Raw genomic sequence first — 26,734 nt, 5'->3', positions numbered from 1 at the left:
ACAAAGTTATCCAGAAACTGGCCTCATAGATCAAGATGATTTTTGACTAAAAAATAATTTCAGTTGAATGCTGCAAAGTGAGAATTCATTAAAAATAAAGTCGTTGTCTGCTATCTATTACTTCTAGCTCCTTGATCAGTCGATTTTTGACAGATAAAACTTCAAAAATGTGAAACAATTTACTGTCAAAATTCAGAAGAACCTTAAGTATTAAAATGTTTTGTGTAAACTACATTATTATAAAAAAAAGTCTTAATAAAAACATATTTTTTTACTTTAAACCACTTTTATTTAATCATTTTAATTACCAATTTAATTTATTTATTGTGAGAAATATAGAAGATTAATTATTGTAGCTTACATTTTATTTCAGGTGCTTCTTAATGAATTTTGATAAGTTTCAATGAACAAAAGTAACGTTCTATATAGTCTTGTAATTTGCAGCCTTATTCTACTTAAAATTTAATTTTCAAGCTCCTGCAACTGTCCTTAAACCCTTTCCCTCAACAGATGTTCTTGATATTTTCTTTAACAGGACATTTTCCTGTTCATTATAACCTAACGCATGTACCTATGTATGCATGTGATTAAGTACCCAACCGCTTTACATCTTATATTGAAGTAAAAGAAAAAAAAACTGTTAAGTAGAAATTTTCCACTTTCCTCGTTTTAGACCTTTTGTAACACTTTCTCTTAATCTTTACACCCATGTTATACCATTACTGACACTGTCACTGGTGATTAAAAGCAACACACCAAAAAAAAGAAGAAATTTTAATTATGCCCGAGATTTTGTAAGTGACACCCATAGGGAAAAAAATGTACACTCTTTCGCATTCTCATACCTATCTACACCTTGGCCAACCTGTAGCAGCAGTTAGGTAAGGTAGCTCATAAGGTGTTGGGTTGGCTTATAGCTAGGTATAGGTAGGTATAAAATAATTGTACATAGGAAGGACATACAAAGTCAAAGGAATGTATGTCGTGAGCTCTTTCACATAAAGAACCGAACGGGTTTCTTAATTAAGGCGCTACATGTTCATCTCTCTCTCTTTTGGTTTTGGTAGAATAGAACTTTATGTCCTTTGCACATTGTTTGTTCCCAGAAGGAGGTGAACACAACAATTTCGCTTTCAACGCAAAATGAAAACACACAAAAAAAAACAAAAGGATACGAAAATAAAGGGGTCGAACAGAAAACCAACATAAAACATGAACAACAACAAATAAAAATAGAAGAAAACAAAAAACAACAACAAAAACAAAAACAAAAACAATGTGCCTGTGCATGGAAGAATCCTCGAGCTTCATCAACTATACCAGGACAAGCTAAGAGCGACGAGCGGTGACCGACGACTATACAACCTAGCAACCTACATTTTTCATTCTGGCCACGTTTTTAGCCAAAAGTATAAATATCACGCTGCGGGGCTGAACAGCACATCTAGGTACTACGATGGGGCTATGATGATGGCTAAGGATTCCAGAGCAGAGACCCATCAGGCATCAGGCCATAAGCTAAAGCTATACCTACACCTATACATAATAGCATTCCGGGTCGGGTTGGTATACTACTCGTAGTCCTTGAGTAATTTAAATTCTCTTTGTTGTCCGGGCGAGGATTTGCTCCAGTCTGCGTCTCTCTTTGACACTCAAAACCTTTTCCAGTTGCTCCAGCGTCAGGTTTATCTCCCTCTTCGAGTGTAGTGGCAGCCAAAGGGTTGTGATGGCGAAACTCCTAAGTTAATTGAAGGTGGTGGTAGAAGTGGTTATTCTAATGCAATGAGAATGTTAATGAATAGTCCACCCAACGACAACGGTGAAGGCATGATGGCATGGTCCCAGCAACGAGGAAGACTCGCACTCTCTAACGTCTCGTTCCTGTTACCACCGCCGCACCGCGCCGCGCCGGCCAACCAGCATAGCGCACCAAGTTCACCAAAGTCGAGGAAAAAGGAAAAGTACTTATAGACAGTGAGAGTCCTTACCTGTGCAATCGCATGGCGTCGATAGCCCTTGGCTGCATGGCTTCCAGTTTTTCGATTTCATTATTGAATTGTTGGTTATAAATGCGAAAGGCGTTCTTGTATCTTTGGTAGCAGACGCTTTGACTGTTTAACAAAAGAAAAAACAACAACAAATTAATGGAAACGGAATTGTTTGTACTACAGTGGATGAATGACAAAATCATGTGTGTGCTGAGCTGCTATCGGAAAAACAAGGTACACTCAATCGATCTGCTTTAACCTATAGCTAAAGGCGGCGGCAGCAGCCAGCGGTGGCGGTATTTTTTGTGTTCTCTATAGTCTATTTAGCTATATGATGGGGTAGTATGAGTACTTACTAAGATTGGTCTTTGTTGCGAGGCTTAAGTTGTTGGGCTGCTGCACCGACCTTACGTGCAATCAGGACTCGATACCATTGCTTTTGTAAGGCATTCATTGGACGTTTAAATGGGTTAATTTCAGCCATTGTAAGATTGGTTTTAATGCTTATTATATCCAGCAAACAATAGAAAGGTTATATGGCAAAAGGGTTCTATAATGCTTCCACCACGGACGATTGAATTAAACTGAAAGTAGTGGAATGCAACGTATTTTTGAATAAGACAATTGGCAAAAGGATATCGAACAAACAGATTGCTATGGAAACTTATTTTTTTTTTTTTTTTTTAAGGAAGAGAGAGAATAGCTTTTCTGATAGTAGAAATATTTTCTGTTTTATTTGCATTTTCAGGAGTTTTATTTTTAAACGTTAGTAACCTTGGTACCTGCACATCAATATAACTTCTGGATAGTACCTATAACTTATAGAAAAAATGGATATAAAGTTTTTTTCAATACATAACTGGGAATTATATTTTTCTTATCTTTAGACCAGGCCAAATATTTGTTTAACTACCTATTTGGTTTTGTGATAAGTCGAATTTATCGAACTGGAAATTTCGACATTTCTCAACTTTTCAAGGTTCCTAGAATCTTAATCAAATGTTAACTTTAAAAATCGATTTCGGATCCAATATCTTGTTAAAAAAATGGTGTTGTTAACTTTTAGTTAGTTTAGTTAAACACTGTTACCAATTTTGATCATATTCAGCAACGTGGCTGTTATTTCAGAGTTTTCCAATGGTGTCTTCAAAATTTTAAAAGGATAATTCCTTCTACCAACATGATAGGAGTAAAACTTTTAATATCAACATAGGTTTTCTTTTCAGCGATCTTCCAAACACATCGCCACGTCCCACTAAAGAGCATTTTTATATTTCATTATGTATATTTCTGTAAAGAATGCAGGGTATAACATGAAAACAAAATATTATTAACATAGAAATATAGTTTTTGGCTTAGTCTGATTCATTTGAACTGTCCAGTCTTAATGATTTTACTAATTCTTCATAATCTGGTTCTTATGGGTCAAAAAGGTCTAACATTTCGCTTAAGAGGTGCTGGCTTTTGCTGCATTTTTGTTTACCTTAACAACTTTTAAAAGGAACCAATGTGACAAGAAGCCTATCTTGATTGCACTGAATCTATGAAAATTTGCTTATTACGGGCATCGGCAACCTCCTCCGATAACTGGCCAATAGGGGAGAGGGCATATTTTGTTATAGTCGATCTGTGCACAAGTATTTTATGAAGAGTTGGCGTCATTGGATGCCAACCGTAATGTTTTACATACATTCTTGCAGTTTTCTTGCAAAATTGTTCAAACTTCATGTTAATAATTCTGTGGCTGGATGACATCGGTTCTAGAGTAACCTGAAGATGCATTATAAATCCTGTATTTATACCTGTGATTTCAGCGGCTAGATTCGGTTCAGCGAAGAACCGAGACGTGTTGCCCAAGTTTGAATTCCCAAGGCCAGATTTTCGCATATCTATTATTAATCCTGTCCTTTCCCTGTATTCCTTTTGTATTCTTTCTTTTCATTCTTTAACCACGTTCTTTTCTTCTGTAGTTCGGGCTTGCAATTTCTTAAGAGGAAGTGTGTATGATAGATCCGTTTCAAATAAACGGATTTTAGCATGGAGAATTGACAAGCCAAATCTCAATAACTGAGGATCCTCCACATTGGTATCTTCAAAGTCATTAAAACTTTTGGATGCTTTTCCACATATGTAGCATCTCATGGTAGAGGATGTATACCGGATGCCGCATTACAAACTCTTGCGTCAACCAAAGTGTAGAACGAAAGTTCTGTCAAAACTATTTTGGTAATTCTTGTGCTAGTTCTTCAACATACTTTATTTCTTCCTTAGTGATGTCAGCAATTTCATGGAGAAATCGAATGCGGATTGAGCGGCAAAACCGAGTGAATGACGGTGTCGGTTTTCGCCATATAATCTTTTTTGTCTCTAACGTGTGACTGCAATCTCAATGGGACTAGGGAACTTCGGAATATATTCGAGTCATCTGCGTCATCTGAAAATTTTTGTTGATAAGCTGTTTGATGAGAGCCATCACAACTCCATTTGGAATTAGTTCCAGTTTTTCCTATTCTTCTTCAGCACAGTTTTGGAGAACATCTTCAAGATAAAGGCAAAGTCTATTACTAGTGTGATCGAGTAAGTTTCCATAACTCTTACTGACGATGGTTTTGGATAGCATAGTTTATTTGCTTCTCTAATGAGAGTATAGCAAGAAAAAATACTTTTGTTTGAGTCGTGCAATAACTCCCACTGTCTCCTTGTAAAGTCGCATTCAACAAAGATATTTAAAGCTTTTTTGGGTGTGTGTTTTTTTATTTTTGGTTTCTGAGTGGTATCTATCATTTTTCTCAATTTCGGGGCCTTTGTTGGTGATGAAGTTGCGTATATTATAAGTTTAGAGGCTGCAACATTTCCCGACATCCGTTGACTAAAGTTAGCGGCGAAAGTAAGCTCTCCGATAGGTACCTGCTCGTGGAGTTCTTTTGTTTTCCGTAGTTTACTGCTATCCGTTAATTCTTTTAAACCCTTGATTGGCCGTCCTACCAAAAGCTTGAAAATCGTTTTGGGGACATTTAAGCATTTTTCGGAAGATACATTCCATAAATGAAAACTTATCAGCATATATAATGTTTTTCGAGGTTTTTCAATTAAATTTGCTGTCGAATGTAAAAGAAAGCAACACAAGTTTGGAGAAAAGCTAAATTATTGGAGAGAAACATATAAACTTCAAAGTGCTTTTTTTAAGGAGGAAAGACGAGGAAAAATTTGTTGGCTTTTATAATATATTAAAAACATCTAGTTTATTCTAAAAATAATTTTTTAACCCGTATACACAAAAAATACACTAAATTCTTAATTTTTCTGGTGGTTAGTCAGAGTCAACTGAAAAATTTGGGGCTATTTAGTGACCAACTCTTGTACTAACAAAAAGTTATTATACATATATGTATAAATATATATATGTATTTTTTTAAACTAAACTTTTCTGATCTGACACACTTAAAACAAAAATTAATTGAAAGACAAAGTTAATGATAAAGAAAAACCAAGAAGATGAAAATTTAATCTTTGAAAGCAGTTTGAAGTGTAAATGCTGTCAAATTTATATTGAAATTTATTTATTTTTATAAATATAAACTTTATTTTGAAATTATATAATATACGGTTTTTCGACTTGTAGTTCTGAACAAAATCTTACTACACAAACGATAGAGAGGGCGAAGTGTAATACGAAGAAGTCTAAATAACTGAATCAAGTGCATTTGAATTACCTAAACAATGACTTAAAATCTGCAACTCTGATGACTGTTGAATATTTCATTTGTGGATTAGTAATTTTAAACCGTCCATTAAAATGAAATAAACGATCTTTAGCCAATGCTTAAGGTCCAAGCACATAAAATAGAACATAACTTGAACCACTATTTGCCATTATTCAACATTTCTCCCATAAAATCCATGATATGAAAATTATGTACCACAGGTGTCTATTTTTGGACCTCTTCTGTTTTATTGAATTTAATGTTGTACTTACTTCTGTTTCTAGTTCCCTCCCTCATTCTTTTTAAAAATTGTTTAAACAATATTTAAACTTTAAATAAGTTCGAAAAAATTCCATAAAGTAAATACGGCACCGAATAAACCCCCTGGAGTCTTGAAAATTAAAAATAAGGACTACTTCGCGTTCCAATCTCATGAAACTGAAAAATTGTATTAAAAAAGTTTTGATTAAAAGATTCCACTCTGTCCAAAGGTCCTTTTTATATCCCAAATTAAATTCCATTCAATAAATATTTTTCATTGAACACATTGAATGCAGACTTTATGCAGACGCTTCATTTAAACAAAAGAATGTTTCTATAGAATTGATGGGATCAGAATACAAATTTTTGATTGATTTCCCATCACCATCTCCATTCCAATATTATTATTCTTTCATTAAACCAGACCTTTTATTAGCTTGGCAGTTATTAATTGTTTCACGCATGCAAACAATGGGTGTAATCTTTTCATATACAGATGTATCTAAGAAAAATAATCTGAAATGAGAAACATAAATAACAAACTATCCCCACAGTTTGAGGGTAAATAACCCTCAAACTTCAACGTCACGGCGAGCGCCGTGTGTCGCTCCGCTCTTCAGCTTATTTCAGAAATCTTTAAGATTCTTTTCATCATTATATTAGACTGACATACGTTTATATGCGAGACACATAATATATAAAAATAATTGAAGTGTAATTCCTTTATTCCAATTAAAGATAACTTGAAGTTAACTTCGTTTCTCGAGACAAGACTTCAAGACAACTCCTCTTTCATGTCTTAAGTTCAACACATAATCCACGATGACAAACGAAATCTGACAATATTTATCGTGCTGCACGATTTACTAACGACTTAAGGCGACAATAGAAAAGGGGGCGGATCCATCCTGGATCCTGGCAGATGGCTGAATCCGGATGTAAAGCAAAACCCACAATATAGAGACCAATCCAAAAACCTCCAAGGAACAAGAAAGAAAGAGATAGAGAGCGAGAGAGAGCTCATAGAGGTATTGATTACATTTTGAAACTATTAAGATACCGGAAACACAAGGAAGCTGTGTTGTTCGAACACAGAGCGGAACAAGATGAGATTAACAATAATCTCGAGACTGTTGTCATTTTGTCTCAAAACATCTGAGGGCAGATCATTAATCATTTTTTTTTGTTTGTGTCTTTTCGGTCTTTGTTTTGTGTGTCTGTTGGAGTTTGTTTTTTCTTTTCGTGCTTCACGTCAAGTATCTGGAAATAATTCTGTCTGGTCATCTGGTCATGGAGACCATTACATATCTTGCTCTGTGTCCATTTATAGAAGTTATACATTTGGATGAACCAAAAGCTGTTTCCTTGAGTTTTCTTTTTCTTTTTGGTTCTTCTTCTTTTTGGTGTTAGCCTGATGCTCTTAGATTCATGTTAGGATTTTTTTTCTCATCTTGATGATTGTTGGGAGTTCAAGGAGTGGGAGTCCTTTCGTTTAGTTAGTTGGGAGATACTTCTGTTATTTTATCCGATCGATTTTTCTTTACTTAAGCTCGCTCCCCCCAGACCAACAACAATGTCTGGAGGACGTCAGTTGAGTAAATATACAACTTCGTATACAAGAACATCAGCACAGCATAATCATCATCATCATCATCAACAACAACATCCATAGATGTACCCCCGAACTTTGCTTATATCTTTTTTGTTTTGTTTAATAAACCCATACGGATTGATATCATTACATCCTGGAATGCCATATGGGACCCAAGAGCTCTGGAAATCCCAAAACACGCCAGTATAACATGCTTGAAGAATGTTGTGGGGATGCGATTGCATGTGTCAGTTGTTAGTTTCGTTTTTTGGGGAGCCAGGATGGGCGGTACGGCGATGACAAGGGTGAGGTTAAGGCTGCGGCGATAGGCAACGGGATGATACCTCCTGATGTGAGTCGGCTGAAGGTTGTTTCTTGGCTCTTGCGTGCCATACAAAAAAAGGAAAATAAATCTCTCCCCAAAGTAATAATTACACACAAGATTGAGTTTTAATTTAATTTATCCCTGAACTACGTATAGTATATTTACCGGAATATGCCCGAAGAGAAGTTTTTTGCTTTATATATAGTTTTGGTGAAAGATATGAAGGTTTTCGTCCTTACAGGGTGTTTAAGGGTTGAATTATTTGAAAGTTTGTGTAATTTATAGGTTTCTTTTGAAATTAAGACTTTACCTCTCAAATTAGGCATTCTATAGTCAAGCCAATTAAGTGCTGATGTTATAGTACTTTTCATTGAGCCATATAAGTTTGACAGAAAATCATGGTTCCATTCTATTTTTGTAGGCTTATGTCACTGCACCTCAGGTTCCTTAAAAATTTGTTTACTATTTTTCTATTTCTATCAATAATTTTGTCTAACACAAGGCTGATGACATATTTAACTGAACCACCCTTTGAAGTTTGATTACAGTTTTTGCAACGGTGCGTTTTGCAAAGAGAAGCATCATAGACCATATGTACATACATATACATAAGGTTGATAGTATCTCTTTTATTAATTATATCAAGAAGGAATTTTGCAAATGAGATGAAGAATTTCATTTATCTCAAGCTCATAATTCTTTCACTCTGACAAGCTACATATATGCTTTATACTCGTCGGGGTATAATAGGATAAATAATATTAGAATTAAAGGAATTGAGCTTATATAATGTATGAACATTGTATAGTTGTAATTTGGCATGTTAAGTATTTCACTTTATATGTTATAATGTTTGAATTATGTCAAATATTTGTGATGAGAACAAAAAAATCAAGATTTAGGAACTAATTAACGAAATATTTTAACCGAACGTTCGTTCAACAATTTATGTCCGTATGAGGTTTATGTTCAAAAGACACTATGTAAAAGTTGTCAACATTATGTGACATATCGAAACACTGGTCTTCAGAATATACTTTTGCTTATGCAATGTGGTAATAAAAAGAAAGAGAAGTGGGATTTGAGATCTAAAATATATGTAGGTGATCGTTGTCTTACATATTTGCTTCTCTTTAGAACGCGACAGTGTTTCATGAATTTTTTAAATAATCAAAGTTATAAAATTACCAAATGTAAAAAATTGCACAGGTTAAGAGTTGAACAAACAACAGGTTACAAAATAACTATGGTTATATAACAACACAGGTTAAAAAATACTAAGGTTAGAAAATAATCCAGTTTAAAAGACAATTTAGGTTAAATCCTACAGTCCAACATTTTACCTGCTAAAGAAGAAGCTCATCCACTTAGTAATCGCTTCGCAGTTTGGTTCTTGAGCCGTACGGCTGATATAGCCACAAAGGTAAAGCTTGGTAGATTGCATACGAACCTGCGAAAAAGTCCTTTACGGTAAAATTTATTGGAGCAAACAACAAGGGAGAACATGCCCTTACTGAAAGGATGGAGTAAACCAAAATGCCCGGAACCTTGGAGCTCCGAATTGAAGGCATTTAACAATATGAAAACTTGGAAAAGTGAAGAAGTAAAGATGAACGAGTTCCGGATCGGATCTCGGTTGTGAAAATGAGTAAGTAAGTAACACAACTTTTGGACTGGAGCAGCAAAGTCTCTCTTGTTTGAAAATTACCTTACAAAAAGTCTCCCCACCTTGACGAAAAATCAAAGTTTTGACCGATATCAATTGCAAACGAAATACAATTATTTTTCTCCAACATAAGTCGATTCAAAAAAAAAGGCTGGGATGCGACCCACACTGATAACTTCCTATCCCGTGTGTCAATTTGTCTTGCTCAAAATATTGTACGTTTTGGTGTTTTGTTAAAAAAAAAAGTTCTCAGTTGAATTATACTTAAGAATTTTAAAATAACCAACAATATTTTGCATCATATGCAAATAGTTTTATTTCAAAATCCTTTTTTCTTCAATTTTAGTAGCATTTCTTTAAAGTTTTTATTTCTTATATTTTTAAACAAATACAATACAAATACAAATTGGATGAGATATCGAAACAGAAACATAGATTTTTACCAATTTTGCGGACTTTTTTTTGTAGATATTAATTTTGTATGTAAAAACTGACTGTTGGATTTTTATAAAAAATGAACATTGAAAAAAATATTTTCTGTTGTTGCGGTAAATTTTACCACAACAAGTTTTAACTCCCTTTTTGCTAACCACCCTTAACAATTCTTACTGCGGCCTTAAAATTCTGGAAGAGATTAGTAGAAACCTGGACCATCAGCTAGTGACCTGGTTTTCTTGCATTTTGGGAAAGCAAATTTAACAGGTTTAACCAAAGTGTGCGAAAGGATTCCACACCAACGAACTGTGCGACGGTTTTTCCACATATTGGACTAATAATATCTTCAAAGACATGAAGACGATACCCATGCCCAACAATGTGTATAGAAAAGTCACACCAACTTTAAATTGGTATGGCCGAGGGCCCATGATAAAGTATTACCTATAGAAAATCATTCCAAGAATATTTTAAAAAATTTCATTTTAATTATAGGCTGGGCTACCGACTTATTTTAACGCGACATAAGTACTAGGTGATCGCATCACCTCTTTAAAGAGATCGTATGAGATGAAAGATAACTGGCTTCAATCTTATGGATGGAGGCAGTTGCGGAACCGAGACAGATCAATCACCACGCATAAGAACCGAGAGGATTGTCTGAGGGAAAGTAGCCGTCATAATGATGGCACTTTTTGGATTGCGGACAAAGTTAAAAAACTAACGTTTTTAAAGACCTACTACGTAACGTAATTTTTGTACGATAGTTTTTTTTGTAAGTTTTATTGAGTTCAAGATTTTTTTTTGCTGTCGATAAGCTAAGTATAGTGTTTTCTTTGTTTTCTAAAAATATTGCTTTTTTTGGAGTCCTTAAAGTTTTTTCTAATGCGTCCTTTTTAACTTCGAGCCGAAGTATTAATTTACCAATGTTGCGGGAAACGTTGACCGCTTTTGATTTTTTTTCTTGTCGAAATAATTTTCTTCGAGTGATTTCTTTTATCAGTTTCATTCATAATATTCATAATTTTTCTTTTTCTTTTGCAAAACGTTTATCCAAAATTGACCTTCTGTCAATCTCAACAATTCAATTTGTATCTTTTTCTTTTATAAAAGATCTTGGTATTTAATCCTTGACCGAAGCCAGGTCACTAGAGTCGAAATAAAAGATTTTTAAAAAGATGTCTGTGTGTGCGTGTGTACGTACGTTCGTACGTCCGTACGTTCGCGACGGTTTTTTCATCGTCCATAGCTCAAAAACCAGAAGATATATCGATACATTTTGTTATACAGGTAATAAGGCAGAAAGATGCAGAAAGGGCTCTCAAGAAAATTGCGTGTGTGGTTTTTTTACCATAGCAGTTTGAAAAAAAGGTGAAAATTTTGGTTAACCCTAAATATTTTACGAACCAAAAACGCTAGGGCCTTGAACTAAATTTTATATAACATATTGTAATGTGATATCTAAGAAGTATATTTTTTGAAAAAAATCCATTTAACGGTTTTTTTTATTAATCAAAAAAACTGAAAAAAAAATTGTCACCTCCAACATTTTACGACTAAAATATAATTTCATCTCCAAACCAATTTTGTAAAACGAAGAATAATTTTTTTGACATCTCATAAAATTTTGAGAAAAATCGAATTGACAGTTTTTTGTTATAAAAAATAAAAATCTAAAAAAACATTACTCAAAGTTAGTAAAAATTGAATATCGACTCAAATATCTTCTCAAAAACTTGAAATTTAGGCTTCAAATTTATTTTGACTTATAAAAAATATTGTTTTCAACATTTTGAAAAATCTTGATAAAAATCGAATTGACAGTTTTTTTACAAAAAATGAAAACCTAAAAATAAAATGAATAAAAGTTGGTACAAATTGATTTTCGACTCAAATATCTTTTTAAAACTTTGAGATTTTGGCTTTAATTTACTTTTATCTTTCAAAAAATATTTTTGTCAACATTCATTTTGAAAAAAAATCGAATTGACAGTTTTTTTATAAAAAACTAAAAACCGAACAAAAATTAACATAAGTTGGTAGAAATTGAATATTGATTCAAATATCTTTTCAAAAACTTGAAAGTTAGACTACAAACTTATTTTATCTTATAAGAAATATTATTTTAAACATTCTGAAAGATGTTGAGAAAAATGGAATTGACAGTTTTTTTACAAAAAATAAAAACCTTAAAAAAAATTTACAAAAAAAATTTACAAAAGTTGGTAAAAATTGATTTTCGATTCAAATATCTTTTCAAAACTTTGAAATATTGGCTTCAAACTAAATTTATCGAAAATATTGTTTTCAACATTCGATTGAATTTTAAAGAAAATCGAATTGACAGTTTTTTTACAAAAAATAAAACTCTAAAAAAAACTTGGTAAAAATTTACTTTCGACTCAAATAGCTTTTCAAAAATTAAAAATATTATATAAATATTGTTTGTTAATAAAATATTGTTTTCGATATTCAGTGATTTTTATATAAAAATCCAACTGTCCGTTTTTTCATAAAAAATAAAATCTATAAAAATACTAGTACATATAGACAAACTTTTAAGCAAGACAAATCGACAGACGGGATAGGAAGTTATCAGTGTGGGTCGCATCCCAGCCTCTTTTTTTAAATTGCATCTGCTTCTCTCTGCATTGTCATCTATATTACAAAATTTATTTAAAGTCAATATCTCTTCTGGTTCTTGAGCTATGGACGACGAAAAAAACTTCACGAACGTAGTGACTTACGAACATACCTACACACGCACTCACAGAGACCTTGAAACTTCGAGAAATGTCAAAATTTTCAGTTCGATAAATCGGACCAAATACAATAACTTCCTATGGAAAATATAAAAAGTCATTTCAAATAAATAAAGATACAAAAAATACAACAAAAATAATTTCTCAAACTTACACAGTTTTTCGCAACAAAACTGAGCTTATGTAGGTTGCGAGAAATTCTGCCTTACTTTTATTTTACCACCAATAAACTCGTTAAAAGTCCTTAAAATAAAAATATTTCTTTTAAATTGACAGCACTAACATTACAGCAAATTACAGCAGTTTTCATATTTGAAGCTGTCATCTTTTGACATTTGACTAGTAAAAACTACAATATTTTACAAAAATTAAAGTTAACTAAAAAATGGTGAACATTTTATCGGTAACATTTGGTTAAATAAAAACTGAAAATAATTAAAATTGTAAGCAATTAAAACCGCTGTAAATGGTATGGGCCTGCAAGAGTAGTCGTGATAACCCGGTTGGCAAGCATTCTTCATAGCAATGAATTAAACATTTATTAATTACTCTCAAAAAAAAACTAATTTTTAAAATATCAAAATAAAATGTCTTGTAAAAGTTTCTGATAACAAAAACAAATTTAAATTGCTGGGAACTTAATTACTCTTGAGATCATTTATACAATAGAATGGAAATTGCACCATTGCTCAGGTGAACAATTTAGGGCTGCCTGCAACAAATGGGGCGTTTTCAACAAAACATACATTTTTGTAAATTCAAGCGTAAAAGCTGTCAAATTTCCGAGCAATTTCAATTTTAAACAAACCAATTATATTAATAAACCGCCCCAAAATGTTGATCCATTGATTTAATTGAATTCATCCACTTCTCCTTTTTTGGCCATTTGAATAAAACATCAAAAAATTTAATTTTTGAATTTGTAACTTTATAAATACAATTACGAGTATGTTCTTTGATAGAAACCAATAAACAAATTAATTTTACAAAATAAAAACTCGAATATTCCAATTATAATAAAAAAGTTTCTATAAGTAAATAGATCTTGTTTCTATAAACTTTTTTTGTGTCTCTTCCACATTGATTTTATTATTTTTCTTGTTTTCTTTATTTTTATTGCAATTTCAATTTGAGTTTATGCACCAATTACTTATTTCTATTGGTCGAAAGAAATCTGTAAGGTTTCTTAACTTTGTTTGTGTTTTTTTTTAGACAGAAATAAAATATTTTTGTCCCTTGGTATTTTCATAAACCTACAAAAAAACAAGAAGATATTTATGAAAATTTATGAAAAAGATACCAACATACATAAACTTTCAAAAAACAATAAGAAATTCCTAAATAACCACACAGTTTTCTTCTCACTTAAATATGTACAAAAGTCTGTATAGGTTTGTGTATCTTTTGCTTTAGTCTTGTGCTTGTGTCTTGATGCTGCATCATGCCTTGCCAGAACATCAAAAAACTGGAAAAGTTATTTTGCAAATAAGTTTTCGAAAATTCAATTTGTGGTAAGAAATTACATTTCCCTAAGTACATTTCTTTTGAACCTTCAACAGCAAACCAAACCATGCAAACATGCCGATGATGATACCAAGCTGGAGGTCGATGGAGCTGGAGCTAAAAATATATAGAACACAGAAAAGACGTCCGCCACCACCGCCGCCATACGCATAAAATTTATTCCCTATCGGTGATTTATTCCAAGGGAAGAGAAAAAAAGTTAAATCAAAACACCCTTAGGAATGATGTGTTTTAGCATCAACATCAGTGCTAGGTTTTCTTGAATTTAAGGAAAGTTTTCGCATTCGACGGCTTTGAAGGAATATCCTGCCAAAACCAAATGTAATACCGTAATGAGAGAAAATTGGCTAGGAATACATCCCAAGCCCGCAATAAAAACAACACTATTTTTGTATATCTTCTAAGATACGTTAGCGTAATAATTTTACTAGGAAACATGCATAAATTTAAGGTTCCCTTCATCAGTCGATCTTAAGAAAAACTTCTGGTGTTCGGAACATAACAAGGGTGTCCATTGTACCGTGTGTTCTCTATGATGGTTTAGTCATTTAATGTCGGGCTTTCTGTATGCAAGAAAAACGGACTTGAGAAAATGTTTTTCTTTTTGTTAAGACTAAAAAAGAAACCTTCGGGACAGTGGTGTTGTTATTGTTGTTATTACGTATTGTTTACTTTTTATCATCTGCTACTTTCTTTTGCATATTTTACATACAACATCCTCCTTCTATCACTACTATTCAATATCTGCAAGGAAAAAAAGGAGAACTACTCGCAATGATGATTGAAGAAAGTGAATTTTACCAAGTAATGAATTGTTGGAATAAGTCTTCCGAGCCCGATATTTGCTTGGAACACAAATAATTCAAGGACTAAGCTGAATTCAACAAATTAACTAACTTCTAACTTTTCGTAAGAAACGAACATTTCTAATAAAACGGATGGTTTGAAGAATTCAATGAAAATATGTAACTGACGAAATAAGTAAAAAATCTAATTCGAAGATGCTCAAATGTATTTCTATTTTCTTAAGCACATTATCAAATCTTTCCATAAAAGCATTTTTAAATAAAGCTTAGCCACAATGTACGTACGTATGCAAAGTTTATATTTAAATAATAAAATCTTGGCAAACTGAAATTCGTTGTTATTGTTTAGCAGATGTCAAAGTATTTATAGTCAATGCTAATAACTGTCAATATATTCAGTTGTTTCTTTCAACACTACCTTAAGAATATCCAAAAAAATAACTCCGTTTTTAGGGTTAGGAAAAGTTTAAGACAGCTTACTTGCGCAAAAATTAAGCAACTGGTTGACTCTCTCAGTACTTTGAAGAGAACGAAATACGAAATGTCAACGGTGACAAACTTCCAGGATAGCTATCCTGTTTGAAAGCTTAAGAGACAGATGGTCTTTGAAAAACAAAAAAAATTACAAACGGGCGGTCTGTTCAAATATCACGGGACACTTTGCCTCCGATTGATGACGTTTGTTGTATGCGGTTTTATAAAAGATGGAATGATAATTGCGCGTTTTCTTCTCCTGTTTTAAATAAAACGAAATGAGTTGAACGTAACGGAAGCTTAAATAACATTAAATAGATAAACCTTTCTCAAACCTCAAACAAAGCTCTCATTTTTGTATAAGCTGCCGCCCATTTAAAGTGCGGGAAGGATAGGCGATGAGGTCTTAAATGCGTTAGCCAATTCTAACGAAACATTCAATGTTTGGATTTTTGTTCTCATAAGCCGTTTTTTTTTGTTCAGAGCAGAGCCTTAATTGTCAAACAAAAAATTGTGTTTCTTTTTTACCTCTGAACATTGAGAGCTTCAAATGAGTGTTTCTTTTTTCGTTCAGTTCGTGTTCTGAGCTTGTTTAGAGCGTGCTCTATGAGCTCAGAATAAAATTACTGAGCAGACCGAGTTGTACTACGAACACAAGCATTTCACAGATGAAATTGAAGAAAAAAAATCTAACAATTAAATTAAAATTGTTTGATTAAAATTAGGTCTTTTTTTTAATTTAAGCTTTGAATCTTATTTCTTATTTCCGAAGAAAATGACATATAAATTGAAGTGTCAAATAGTGACAGTTTAAGTGTTCAGGTGTGTTTCAAAAATAATTTTAAATACGCTTTGTTCAGAGGATGTACAGAGCATGCTTAAAATGCTCGGACTTTGTTCAGAGCTCTATTCTGAGTTAAAAAGAAAAACACCTATAATAAACGAAGACATTTTTGAAAGTTGAGAAAGGAACTTGAGATTTGTGAATAACCAAAATATTAAAAAGCTAGTTATAGTGGTTATTTCAATTGTGGTTGATTTGGTGTTGATTCTTTTATTGTTTTTCGTTAAACAAAACGTGAAATAATTTGCATTGAAAACTTGAAATTTTATCGTTTTTTACTCACAAAAATGTTTACTGTCACTCGACTTTTTTTTCTAATAAACCTAACTCAGCTAATTTTTAAATAGGAATAACTTAGAAACCTTGATCAACAGAGGACTTTCAAGTTAATTTAATTACCTTTAGATTGTGGAAAATAACTATATTTTAAAATAAGCTAAGACTACCTGAACGAGCAAATTAGGAAATTTCTCGATTTTTCTAATTTTGTAAATATAACATTCAGCGCTCGAGGTTAGAAATTTAGGTTTATCAAAAATATTATTTTAAATTTAACATTTAACATTAAACTTCTTACGACAACAAAAATACAATCAGCAGATATCGAAACGACTTTTTCAAAAAAAAAATAAAAGTTATAAGAAAAAAACTTAAATCAACGGAGAAATTCACCTAAACGTAATTTCCACCGTCAAGGAGCACAAGTGTGCTACCGGAAAATTACGACCATCTTGAGTTTTATTTCAGGGTTGATTGAAATTCAGTCCAACTTACTTTCGTTTTGCCTTTTTTCCCACATAAAACGCACATTAAGCTCTGAAGAACCGAAAACAAGTCGGTAGTTATTCTGGCTTGAAAAGTGTTCCTTATTTTTCCAATGCTCATGCGGGACCATGTGTCGCCGTCGTCCGTCCTCGGGTCGTCTCTATGTTGATTTGGTTGATGGCATTCGATTCGATACATTGCCATTTTTTTGAGTTGGAAGGAGTCCTCTTGATGTGCTGCATGGACCATCTCCATCAAGGGAGGACGCCATCAGAAATGGGGAAAAAATCATTAAAGAATGAGAGGAAATGAACGCAAATAAACAAAACGACAACCGGATACGGATCCGTTTTTATGAATTGTGCATTGTTGTATTTATATTATACGAGTGTTCTCGTACTTGCATGATGTATATAAAATACAAAGTAGGATGATTGTTCGTCTTCGGGGCTCAATATGCAAAAAGGAAAGAACGAGGAGAATAAAATAAAGAGACAAACAAAAATAAGCAAATAACAAAATAAGCGTAAGCTTATTTAAAAAAGGAAATAAAGGCAAAAACCGAAAAGGACATCAGTTGATTGTAAAAATTTCCTTTTGTATTTTTCTTCCTGTTTTTTTTTTTCCTTTTTTCTGTTTGTGTTTTGTTTGCTTGTTGTTCCGGTTGACTCGATTGTTGTGAGAGGCGTTATTCCGCCTCCCAAAATCACTCGCCCCAACCTTCAGGACATCTGTCTTTTGGTCACAGTGTTGTGTATGATATACATAGTGTTTCCTGTTCCAATATGTATTTCTTATGTCGCTCCATCATGTTGATTTTCTTAATTTAAAAGATGTGGGTTTGTTCGTTTGTTGGTGTTCTTCTTCTTCTTGCACAACATTCATCGTTGTCGTCCTTACAAATTTATAATTTTCTGCCTACAGGGCAAGGACAGCAGCTGTCTTGTTTAACAAAAATCTGAAGGACGCATTCCAGAACAAACGGAACTGTGGATGGGTTTTTCTATTGTCTTATTGTGTTGCAACAATAGAAGTGTGAAAAATACTAGAAATGATTGTCCTTGAGGGTTTTTGTCCTCGCTGCGCTGCTGCTGTTTTGCTCAGAAAATATAAAAATATTTTTATATATTTTTGTTTCAGCGAATTCGAATTTATTCTACGAGTAAAACTGTCAACAATATTGATTTATATACATTGAAAAACAGTGTTGGTATTTAGACAGTTGTGTAAACGCTCCAAGGCGTTTGGATGGATTTTTATGCTCGTATAAAATTGTGAAGAAAAATGTGCGGAAATTCAATGATGAGATGATGAAATATGCAGCCTCAAGGCGTTTATACAATTCGTTTGTTAACCACAACACCATATTTGACGTATTTTACTCTGGATATTTGAGAAAGAACCGACAAAATAAATATTAGTTTTTTGGAGCTTATATTGTGGTGAGAAAAAATAACAAAGCTTTGGGGATAAGAATTAAATATTCTTTAAGAGTATTTTTTTTCCTATAATTTTTCAATGGCTAATAGAAGTGTCCTTAGGGGCTTTTATGGATCTCAATGTCTGCAAACATGATCAAATAGTCGTTACATATTTTATTATAAAAGGAAAAATCTGTTCTTCTAGAGTTTAAGTTGACAATAGTGTAGAATGCGAGTAGTTAATGATTAAATGAGGATTTTGTTCCATAATCTAAAAAATAATTTCAATGCATTTCTGAGTTGTTTTAAAACAAAAAGATCTTAAAGTAATAAGTAACAACATTATTCAAATACAGGAAAATTTTTGTACTTCGGGGGTACTTTCTTTCACAGGCAATATTTGAAGAGAAAGTAATATTTTCGACTGTAAAGACATTTTATTCTTCATATATATTACGACCTTATTATTTTAACTAAATATAGTTCTTTCTAAACACCTTAAAATTTAAAAACTGGTTAATAATCTCATCAACTCAAATATAACTAAAGTGAAGAAAGCTTTTTAACTCGGTTAACTCCGCTTTTGATGGTTAAGTCTTTAAAGACGTGCGATTGATAGTTCTTTTTACAAATTTTAAGAACTACAAACTGTTGTGGAATCGACTAAGGTGATTGTTGATAAATGACAATCAAAATGATGGAATTTGATCTACGTAAGGTGAAAGTCAAAATGATTCAAACGACTGGAAAATTTTCTAAGTTCGCTTTGTTTCGTTAAAAAAAAACACACACATTTCTGGACCGCCAAAGCTTACCACATTGGAAAAAAATAAAAGTATATAATTTTATTCACAGTCAATTTGATACTTTTATTAAGATATTTTATGAGAACCAATTTAAAATTCAACCAAGGCAACAATGAATTTTGACAATTTGAATCTTAAATTGTTCAATCGCATTGAGTTGAGTTGAATCATCTTACACAGACGGAATGAAAATGATAGTCAATTTGACTATCAAAAAAACGATAGTCAACTTTCAGCTTAGCCCATTCCATCCCTGCCTAAATTTTATTACGTTTTGAGTTTATCGACAGATAAAACTATAATTTGCTGCATTTTTAGTGCCCTCGTTTTGGTTACCTGTATGAAACAGAAATACATACATATATGGAGTCCAATTAAAAGTCGAAACATGATAAGTCCAAACATTGAAACATTCGATTTCTAGAAGACCTAAAAAAAATAAACAAAATAAATTCGAACATAAAAAAAATAACACCAGATTCCACTGAGTGATTTTCCAAAATTTCAAATACACCAATACACATACACCTCACTTTCCAAAAAAACACGACGCAAAGTGAATTATGATTTTGTATAGAAAACCATATAAAGATTGGAGATAGGTTCCAGAGTTCCGAAAATACTTTTTCTTAAAAAGAAAATTCAACAAAGTAAACATTTAAAAAGCTAAAATAATATTAAATTGTATTACATTCATAAAAAAAAAAAACAAAGCAAAACAATAAATCCAATTAAAACAAAATAAAATAGTCAATCAATTTATAAACAAACACAAAACAATTAATCCTGTCTGATGAAACCACATTTGCTCCTGCTAATCTACTTTCTTGATCAAAATACCGTTGTTTGCTGACCATCTTTTTTTTGTTTAACAAATAAGTTTCTTTGTAGCAATTGATATTTGAAACTACCGCTTGTTAAATTTTACAACTTCTTCCAGTGTCAGAATCGTTTTTTAAAAAAATCTCCAAAGCTTCGTCAATTAGACACATCGCTTTCGAAATTTGTTAGGAGGTTAAATTTTATTCTTCCGAGGTATAACTGAACGGTCATTTTCTATAGTTCTTCATTAAACAATTCTTGATGGTCTAACTCCTCCATAACTTAAAAATTAGACCCTCTAACTAAATTAGGGACTTCATAATGAACGGCTGGTGTACCATCAACTTCTGCTGCACATATTTTGTGAACACATTCAGGACAAATTTTGAGGCAAACACCATTCATGGAAGATGGCCTCCTTCCATTAATCGGAAATAATTTCAATGGTTTTCGTAATGTTGAACTTCTTCCAAAACCCTAGCATGGTACGCTTATCTTGCGTTTTTTTTCAGATAGAAAGGGAATCCCCTAGTTTTGGTAGCATGGCGTGTAATGTGAATTAAAAGTCATGGCCAACTTTTAAACAAATTTAAAAAAATATTAATTCAAGAACAAATTTAAGACTGCAACCCAAAAGAACGCAACTTCGAAAATCTAACAAAACACATTAAAAATTAGTACTAATTCAGCATTGGCGCAACTTCGAAAAAACGTAAAACGAAACGGTTTAATCGAGGTATTGGTGTATAAAAAAACTATAAACCCAAAACCAGAAGCCAAAAAGCATGAAATTTCATAATATGATTTGTTTGAAATTGTCTATAATTTTTGACTTCTGGATTATTCCTCTTCGAAACATTCGGGTTTTTTAATTTTATTTTTAATTTGGACTCTGCGTTTTTTGGTTTTTGGGATTTAGTTTAAGCATTGATCATTACATTTTAGCCAGTAATTTTTTATAAGCTTATGTGCTTCATTATTAAAAAATTTCAAATATAGAACTAGAAAAAATCAGATGTGATTTCCCTATTTTTTCTCAAAGTATACCACGCCTCTTAGAATTTAAATTGTTGAGTTTACAACATTTTCATTTGTTTTTGTTCTTTTGTTCGCTCTACTTCTACTTCATCGTTAAAATTGTGTAATAGCAATTCTTATAAAAGCAAAATTCTTCACCAGGCCTCCATTATGAACAATTTTGAACTTACAGTATTTTAAATTGTGTTTACTTTAAATTTCATCATTCCATACCATGAGTAATTTATATAAATTATAACAAGTACATGAAAAGTGTACTTGCCCAAAAAAACGAAAATCACAATTTTACAATTGTCCCTTTTCTTGCACCACATATCCTAATACTGGCTATTTAAAATTTTAAAAATTCTGTGATATTAAAAGTATTTTAAAAGTACAGTGGGCTTATTAGTCATACGGTGTGGCGATTTTTTTCTGGGATCTAGATCAGGGATCACCAATATTAATAAATATCACCAACTTTAGAAAATTTTCTTGACTTAAGTAAATAACTTTCTAAACATAATAATTGCTTTGATTTCTTGAATTGCGTATACTTCGGAACTGAAGAAAAAAGACAAGGCAAATTTCAGTTAAAATACTTCGAAAGGCAATTTGAAAAATTGTCAACTTAAAGAAAAAATCAGATGGATGAAACTTTTGATGTGTGTTATTAGGCCTGAAATAGTTGACGAAGTATATTTTCGTAATTTACTCAACTTTTCACGAAAAAGCTGTAGTCATGCTACAAAGTACGGTCCAAGATATTCTTTCTGTGTGGAATGATAACTGCTCAGTCGGTCCAAAAAATACCATTTAATAGCATTAAAAAGGATGTAGAAAATTTTAAGTTGAGAAATTTCACTAAGAACAGGAAAATTTCTCAGAATATGGAAAAAGAAATTTCCCACACAAATATACAAAAAGGTGACAACCCGGTAATAACAAACAAAAAACTTATTGCAATACTTTCTTTCATACCTAAACTTTTTGAAGAAGTGGTTTATGAGATTTGTTTGCAAAAATTTCATTTGCAAACAGCAACATGGATTCGGAAAAAAAGATCAACCGCTACAAATTTTCTCACATTCCCAAACAAATGTTTACTCAAGGTTTTGAAGCCGACCGTGTACACTAACTTTCCTAAAGCTATTCACCACATTTCCCCAGCAAGTATTTTGTTGACTCTTTTTTTTACCTTAAATAAAATCTTACTCTGAAATGGACCCCACTGCGTTAAATTCAGAAACTGTAGTTCAGCTACTTTCGCTGCAAAATATGTTGTTCTTCAGCAAAGCAATCTTTCGTGTCTACTGTTAAAGACGTTGCGTCATGTTCATGCTCAAGTAGGATTGTAAATTCTACTGATATCTTATAGGTTCACTAAAAAATAGAGTCTATATTTTACATTTAAGTCTTACATTGAAAATCAAATACTACTAACTATATTACACATGCACTTACAAAACCTCTGATCGTAGATTGACGCTTGCTATAAGCTTACTGACTTCTAAAATTATGACGTATTAAAAAAAGGAATTGCTTTATCTCAAAAACTCTAATAAGAATAGCAATTTTTCTTTCTGGCTTGATTTGGTTTGAAAATCGGCTCCATTTGTACCTGGAAAAAAGCAGTGTCTAAAAACCTACCGTGAACTTTCATCTGCTCTAAAACGAACCTTTTTGATTTCAAGTTATTTGGAGACTATTGCAAAAAAAAACATTATATTGACTGATTTAATAAATGATCTTTTTGACAAGTACCTTCTTTATTTTTATTATTTCGTGTCTTAATTGTCCCAAGGTTTTCACTTAATACAATTTGTAGCAACTTTATTAACTGTGTACCTCAGGGTAGTTTCCTTAGTCCACTACTCTTTATGTTTGCTATCAAAAACTTGTTTCGACAGTTTAATCCCTTGAGTTCAATTTTTAAGATGAAAACATAACATTTTTCATTCCATGTTCATTTGCGAGACTTCAAAAATCGACATCCGTAAGAAGCTGTCTATGTTTCCCTGAATTAACATAGTTTCCATTAAAGTTTTATTTTTAAGTATGCAAAGATTGATTGAAACAATTTCTATAGATTATAAATCATGTTTTAATGTTCCTCTTAAAAAATTTAATTTATTTAATTTAATTTAATTTAAAAAATTTCAAATATAGAACTTGAAATATTCAGAACATCAGTAGTTTTTTTCGCTCTTCTTCTACTTCATCGTTAAAATTGTGTAATAGCAATTCTTATAAAAGCAAAATTCTTAACCAGGCCTCCATTATGAACAATTTTGAACTTACAGTATTTTAAATTGCGTTCACTTTAAATTTCATCATTCTATACCATGAGTAATTTATATAAATGATAACAAGTACATGAAAAGTGGTTGGATACCACGCCCAAAAAAACGAAAATCTGAATTTTACAATTGTCCCTTTTCTTGCACCACATGTCCTACCACTGGCTACATAAAATTTTAAAAATTCTGTGATATTAAAAGTATCCAAAAGTAAAGTGGGCTTGTTAGTCATACGGTTTGGCGATTTTGTTCTGGGATCAGGGATCACCAATATTAATAAATATCACTAACTTTAGACATTTTTCTTGACTTAAGTAAATACCTTTCTAAGCTTTGATTTCTTGAATTGCGTATGCTTCGCAACAGAAGAAAAAAGGCAAGGCAAATTTCAGTTAAATTACTTCGAAAGGCAATTTGAAAAAAAATTGAAAAATTGTCAACATAAAGAAAAAATCAGGTGGATGAAACTTTTGATGTAAGTTATTAGTCCTGAAATAGTTCACGAAGTTTATTTTCGTAATTTACTCAACTTTTCACGAAAAAGCTGTAGTCATGCTACAAAGTACGGTCCAAGATATTCTTTCTGTGTGGAATGATAACTGCTCAGTCGGTCCAAAAAATACCATTCAATAGCATTAAAAAGGATGTAGAAAATTTTAAGTTGAGAAATTTCTCAGAATATGGAAAAAGAAATTTCCCACACAAATATACAAAAATTTGACAACCCGGTAATAACAAACAAAAAACTTATTGCAATACTTTTTTTTCATTCCTAAACTCTTTGAAGAAGTGGTTTATGAGATTTGTTTGCAAAAATTTCATTTGCAAACAGCAACATGGATTCGGAAAAAAAAGATCAACCGCTACAAATTTTCTCACATTCTCAAACAAATGTTTACTCAAGGTTTTGAAGCCGACCGTGTACACTAACTTTCCTAAAGCTATTCACCAAATTTACCCAGCAAGTATTTTGTTGACTCTTTTTTTTACCTTAAATAAAATCTTACTCTGAAATGGACCCCACTGCGTTAAATTCAGAAACTATAGTTCAGCTACTTTCGCTGCAAGAAATGTTGTTCTTCAGCAAACCAATCTTTCGTGTCTACTGTTAAAGACGTTGCGTCATGTTCATGCTCAAGTAGGATTGTAAATTCTGCTGATATCATACCGGTTTCCTAAAAAATAGAGTCTATATTTTACATTTAAGTCTTACATTCAGAATCAAATACTAATAACTATATTGCACATGCACTTACAAAACCTCTGATCGTAGATTGTCGCTTGCTATAAGCTTACTGACTTCTAAAATTCTGACGTATTAAAAAAAGGAATTGCTGTATATCTCAAAAACTCTAATAAGAATAGCAATTTTTCTTTCTACCTTGATTTGGTTTGAAAATCGGCTCAATTTGTACCTGGAAAAAAAAGCAGAGTCTGAACCTACCTTGAACTTTCATCTGCTCTAAAACGAACCTTTTTGATTTCAAGTTATTTGGAGACTATTGCAAAAAAACATTATATTGACTGATTTAATAAAGGATCTCTTTGACAAGTACCTTCTTTATTTTTATTATTTCGTGTCTTAATTGTACCGAGGTTTTCACTTAATACAATTTGTATCAACTTTATTAACTGTGTACCTCAGGGTAGTTTCCTTAGTCCACTACTCTTTATGTTTGCTATCAAAAACTTGTTTCGACAGTTTAATCCTCTTGAGTTCAATTTTTAAGATGAAAACATAACATTTTTTCATTCCATGTTCATTTGCGAGACTTCAAAAATCGACATCTGTAAGAAGCTGTCTATGTTTCCCTGAATTAACATAGTTTCCATTTAAGTTTTATTTTTAAGTATGCAAAGATTGATTGAAACAATTTCTATAGATTATAAATCATGTTTTAATGTTCCTTTTCATTTTTCTGATGAATGCATGCAAATTCTCTCGAACAACAACAACAACAAAAAAGCCAACATTTATGAAGTAATAAGCTAAGTAAATTCAGTAAAATATTTTCCCATATATGTACATACATTCATACAAAATATATGTAAGTCCCTGTGGCATCATATTCATGTTAAATATTTCAACTTTTTCAACCATATCACATACAAGATACACCTGTGTCAGAGAGGTAATAATGAATTTCACCCGCTACCATGACCTGAATTTGTCTATTTTTATTTTGCATCCACCCGTAGGCAGAAGAAGAAAATCCTGTGTGTAACCGCAGGAGCGTTCTCTACTGATTATTATTATGGTTGCTATACAAAAACACAATATATGAAATATTCCATCATAATATGGCTTACGTCGTCGTCGGTCGTTGGTTTGGTTGTTAATAAAAGAAAAAACTGAAAAAAATATTAAAATTTTAATACCATGGTGACATGGTGGGTATAGTGAGTAGGCAGATACTTCATACTGTAAACTCTGGCAGGGATATTATACTCGCACGAATGTGTAAGCCCATCATCAGAAGAAGAGAAGAAAAATTCCACAGCTCATTAAAAATATTGCTTAATGAAAAATTACGTAGCTTACCGAAAACAGTAAAACATGTCGAATGAATGGCAAAAAGGATATACCTACCTTCGTATGTCATATCCTCATACATTCTCATAAGCGTGCATATTTAAACATCCTAGCAGCAGCAGCAACAGCAGCGCCAATGCCATTGAGAGAAAGGATAATATATCGGTAGCTTCCTGCGTTAATTGAATGCCAATCGATATACACAAAGTATGTTTGTATGTATTATACATATGCATGTATATATGGTCCCTCATTAAGTGCGGTGGAAACTAAATTAGGTTAAACCCTGCACTGTACCTACATGATTAACCTTAATTAGTGGTACGTGTTTGACATTTCAACCGATAATTCCTTAGCCGCAAGTTATAACTAAAGTAATAGGCAGATGGGGCTTATATTTAATGGAAATGAATGAAATCTTTCTTCTTTTCCTTCTTCTTCTTCCTCTTTGTTTTTTCTTGTCTCCTTTGGGGGATTTTTTTCTGTTTGGTGGTTGCTATGATATTTTGCTTTGAGCAAATATGCCCCCACACCACCTAAGTGGGGGTGGTTTTTTCAGAAAACCATACTCAATTTGTCATATTTGCGTTTAAGGTAAGAAATCAGTGAAGTTTTCAAAAGGGATTTGAAATTTAAAATTCCAGGCATCTAAAAGGCAGATAATTTGATTCGAATTAATCTGAAAGGTAG

At 32.2% G+C, this 26,734-nt stretch overlaps 1 protein-coding gene across 1 annotated transcript; it reads right to left on the bottom strand.

Moving 5' to 3' along the window:
• Positions 1-327: 327 nt before the first annotated feature.
• On the bottom strand, positions 328-2,571 carry LOC129951071 (uncharacterized). The gene is made up of 3 exons (XM_056063080.1): positions 2,345-2,571; positions 1,989-2,111; positions 328-1,738 (listed from the first exon to the last, which is right to left on the bottom strand). Exons 1-3 carry the CDS (start codon positions 2,470-2,472, stop codon positions 1,594-1,596), a joined length of 396 nt encoding a protein of 131 aa, XP_055919055.1. The 5' UTR covers positions 2,473-2,571; the 3' UTR covers positions 328-1,593.
• Between the last annotated feature and the right edge of the window lie 24,163 nt (positions 2,572-26,734).

The sequence above is a fragment of the Eupeodes corollae genome, chromosome 3, assembly GCF_945859685.1.
Source record: "Eupeodes corollae chromosome 3, idEupCoro1.1, whole genome shotgun sequence".
Classification (NCBI taxonomy): Eukaryota; Metazoa; Arthropoda; class Insecta; order Diptera; family Syrphidae; genus Eupeodes; species Eupeodes corollae.
This window is presented reverse-complemented; position numbering and strand designations above follow the sequence as displayed.